The sequence below is a fragment of the Punica granatum genome, chromosome 2, assembly GCF_007655135.1.
Source record: "Punica granatum isolate Tunisia-2019 chromosome 2, ASM765513v2, whole genome shotgun sequence".
Taxonomy (NCBI): Eukaryota; Viridiplantae; Streptophyta; class Magnoliopsida; order Myrtales; family Lythraceae; genus Punica; species Punica granatum.
The window spans coordinates 21,771,631-21,776,004 of record NC_045128.1 but is presented as its reverse complement, the minus strand read 5'-3'; the positions used below and the strand labels follow the sequence as shown (position 1 = coordinate 21,776,004).

At 41.1% G+C, this 4,374-nt stretch overlaps 1 protein-coding gene across 1 annotated transcript; it reads left to right on the top strand.

The window, feature by feature from the left end:
• The first annotated feature begins 257 nt into the window (after positions 1-257).
• Positions 258-841, top strand: LOC116194124 (PHD finger-like domain-containing protein 5B). Its single transcript, XM_031522857.1, has one exon. The coding sequence runs from the start codon at positions 295-297 to the stop codon at positions 625-627; it is 333 nt and encodes a 110-aa protein (XP_031378717.1). The 5' UTR covers positions 258-294; the 3' UTR covers positions 628-841.
• The last annotated feature ends 3,533 nt before the right edge of the window (positions 842-4,374 follow it).

Genomic DNA, 4,374 nt, shown 5'->3' with positions numbered 1-4,374 from the left:
GTTAACCCATGGACTCCATGGAAGGTGTAGTCAGCTTTCAAGTACCTTCTATTATGTTATTATTAGCATGGACTTGCTGTAACTTTCCGATAGTTTGCAACAATTGAAAATGCTACGGATCGGATTTCCGTGCTCTGTCTATCAAATGAACATCGCTTTGTTTTAATTTTAGGATCATCTACTTCGGTACATTGTTTTTATGCTTCCTGTCATCACCAAAACCTGACAGTTCTCTCTTTGGTCCTTACATTTTGCAGCTTCAAGATCCAATTCTAAACCGAGGGCTCCTCAACCATGGCCAAGCACCATCCTGATTTGATTATGTGCAGGAAGCAGCCGGGGATCGCTATTGGACGGCTCTGCGAGAAGTGCGATGGCAAGTGTGTGATCTGCGACTCCTATGTCCGTCCCTGCACTCTGGTTCGGGTCTGCGACGAGTGCAACTATGGGTCGTTTCAGGGCCGATGTGTTATCTGTGGAGGAGTGGGGATCTCTGACGCCTACTATTGCAAGGAGTGTACTCAGCAGGAGAAGGATCGGGATGGGTGCCCAAAGATTGTTAACCTAGGTAGTGCAAAGACGGATCTGTTCTATGAACGTAAGAAATACGGTTTTAAGAAGAGATGATTGGCATCAGACGGACAAGTTATATCCTCGTGCTTAACTTTGAGTTTCGCCTAGTATTGATGTGTTGGACTCGGAAAGATGTTTGAGGTTCTAGTTTGCATCATTAGTCAGAGTCTCAAACTGCTTGAATTTTCTTTTAGTAATGAATGCTGATGACACATGAGTACTATTCTTATATGTAGACTATAAACAAAGTGCAGGCCGTTTGCATTCAGTGTCTCAAACTACTTGAACTTGCTTGTGGACCCATCCATGGCCAGTCCCTCAAGATCGAGAATTGCCTTGTGCTCACTAGATCAACCCGTCGGTTGAACTGCAAGCACAACGATGCTCTCTCCTCGTGTTTGCGATTTACATTGTTCGACACTTCAATATTTCCCCCCTGAGCGAAATGTTATTTGTGCTACTGGTGCCTCCACTTTCCTAGTAGGAGCAGTTAATAAAGGCAAAAACTATACGTGTGGTCCTCTAGATTTGGTTGTTTTGCTGTTTAGATCATTTTCCTATTTTTTTATTATTTACATCTTATATCTTTGAATTTTTTTACTTTAGTCTTTTTTTTTCTTTTTCTTGGTTCGATTTCGTCCAATACCTTTGATTGCTTTTCGGTTTAAGTCCTTTTATCAAAATAATTATTAGACAAAAAATTTAAATTTTGGTCATCAACCTTTTTTTGCTATTCCTTTTTTACCTAATTCTTTTTTCTTGGTTAAATTTTGCCTCAACGTTTTACTTCTTGCCGACATGACATTTCTTGAAATAAAAAATATTTTTTTGTTTATTTTTAGTCCATTGGAAAGTTACTTTTTTTAGAAAATTAATAATAATTAAAATATTAATGTGAAGCATATAAATCTACTCAAAGCTTCAGACATAAGTAACCTCAATTCAGGTGGTGCTAACCGTTAAAAGGAGGATGGTAACTTGAGAATGAGAGAGGTGATGGTAGGGAACGATGCCAAGCACCACTTCCCTACATATCTATCAACGTCTCTCTTCGCAATCACAGTAATTATTTTATGACATCAATCCTTGCATAACAAGCATGATTGGTGGTTATCGAGATACAATTGCCTCTATTCTTAATATATATTTTTTCATTTCTTTGCTTGCAACTTTGGGTATTAAGAGCCTGTTTGGATAGGAATCATTTTCCAACTCAACTCCATCCATATGGCTACACGACAAAATTGGATTGAAATTGCTTTGCTGTGGGACCCAATTTCTTCTGTCAGTGGGTCAAAGTGGGAAGAATGCAATTTCCTGCCCACAGACGACTGTTGGACCGAAGAACGACAGAAGCCGTGAAGATCCCATCCCCAGCGTCCTTAGGGTTGCATAATTTCGTTGAAATTGGCTGCAATAATCTGAAATCGAGCGCGGAAGAAGTCGATTGGTAAGTGGGTTCCTTCAATTTCATCGATTACTCACCTCCATACCTTCAATTTCATCGATTTCTCACTTCCACTCCATCAATGGCGTCGAATGCAGACACTATTTGTCCGTGACGAGCAGAGGATCGTCTTCACAGTGATAAGATCGAATCTTGTCAGGAATTATTCGATTTTCTTCTGTGCATCAGCACGCTTGTCTGAACCAGTGCCATCTTGCTTAGTTGTAGGGGCCCCTCGACGTGCTCTGTTGTCGGCTGAATTTGCCGATTTAAGCAGCGGCTTACGCGAATCCCAGCCGAAGCATTCCTCAGTTCAGGTATGTTCGCTCGCATCTGACTCGACCTGCTCTGTTGTCGTTCTTCTTCGTTGGATGCTTGTTTGTGGGCTGAGCTGCATGCTGCTGAGTTGATTTTCACTCTGATGTTTGTTATGTGTTTACTGCGATGCACTTAATGACTGATTGCTGCTGATGTTTGTTAGGCCATTGAATTTTGCGATTTTTGAAAGCTTGAACTCGTGACTGTGATTGCGGTTCTGTGATTGGCTGCTTGTTCGTGGGCTGAGCTGCATGCTGCTGAGTTGATTTTCACTCTGATAATATCATGCTTGCATGCTGCTGTCTCGACCTGCTCGGTTTGTGTCTGCACTTATACGACTATGTCTCTGTTCTTATAGGAAATTTCAATCAAAACATGCTTCAGATATGTGACAAGACATGTACGAACAGAGTAGTGTATATTTGAAATTGCAGGGCCGATATACTATACTGTATGTTCTCTACTAGTAATATTAGGTAAACTAAACAATGAAATGTTGATTAACTCATTTCATAAAAGAAATGTTGCTATGAGGCTCAGACATGTTGATGTGTTTTTGCTGGTTCGAATCCATCTGTTATACTGATAAATTGTCTGAGAGAACGATCTGCAAGTCAGTGAAATTTCAGTTTCCAGCTTTTCCTAACTGAGGACAACAATTGCTTTTGTTGTTTGGCTGTTATTCATTTTGTTTTCCATGTTATTTGTTGAGGTTTTGCAACAGCAACTGCATGCAGCATGGCTCAAAAAGGGGAAAATATCATCGAATAGAGTGATGAAATGGACTTTGCTTTTCTAAACGTACTGCTACAGAAGATGAGAAGAACACACACTACAACATGGAAGACTAGCACTTGGAAAGAGATCACAGATGAAATGATCAAACTTTTTCCCGAAAAGCATCTGTTCTTGCAGAAGGTGAAGGACAAGTATCAAAGAATGAAGACAAATTTCACTCGATTTTCTGAAATAGTAAAGCATACAGGCGTCGGATGGGATGCAGACACAAACACCATCACCACTGACTCAGATATTTGGGATATGTTTATAAAGGTACATGCTTGTTTCTTTGTTTGTTCGGCTTCTACTGTTGTTTCCAGCATATGTCACTGATCTCCTTCGATCATGTCGTTGTTCTTGGTACAGAAGAATAGGGCGTACAAGACTTTTCGGAGTAAGGGCTGCAAGCACTACGATATGCAAAAGCAGCTATTTAGTTCTTCCGTGGCCACCGGTGTTCTTCGCATATCCTCGACCGATCCACCACCAACTTTAGAGGAAGAACGGCGGTTGAATGCGGAATTCTTATCTAGGGGGAAGGGAAAGTAGAAACACCATGTCGATCTCGAAGAAGGATCCGACGAGAGTGACGACCCCGTCCATGTTGCAAAGCCCATTTTAACCGAGTCTCGACGTCGAGTGCCGAAAAGATCGCAAAGCAAGAGCTCACAAATGCAGGAGTGCATGGACATATTCAGGGGGAGTTTCACGAAGAACCAACAGGACACCCCACCGTCGGCAAAGAAAAGCAAGTCCGTATCGAGCCCCGATAAACCTGAGAAGAATAGCATCGAGGAAGCCCTCAATGAGTTGGCTAAATTGGAATCGAGAATCCCTCAATTCTTGTTTGTGAAAGCGGGCAAAGCACTCCTTGATCCGGGCTCCCGAAGGCTTTTCATGTGGTTCAAGGAGGAGTCACGAATGGAATGGATATTGCAGCTGGAGCATCCTTGAAGCAAGCGTGATAAGATCTTTCTTTTTTTTTTCTCGTAGCATCAAAAAACAACGTTTTTAAAATTTTTCTGACTGAACTCGTATTGCTTATGTTTGTTATGTGTGTTTGGTTATGATGATGCGTTTTTATTTTATGTGTGTTTTGCATGTTATTGTGTTATGATTATAATTGAGTTGTTTCACTGTTAACGATTTATTCATGAATTCATTTCCACAGTTATAGGCGATCATTTGGCGAACAATATGTCTCGTTATGGCACGGCTTTAGACAATGACAATAACCCCGGAGACAACGAGAATGA

Coding starts and splice junctions, on each gene's coding strand:
- LOC116194124 (XM_031522857.1), top strand. CDS start 295: ATGGCCAAGCACCATCCTGATTTGATTATGTGCAGGAAGCAGCCGGGG.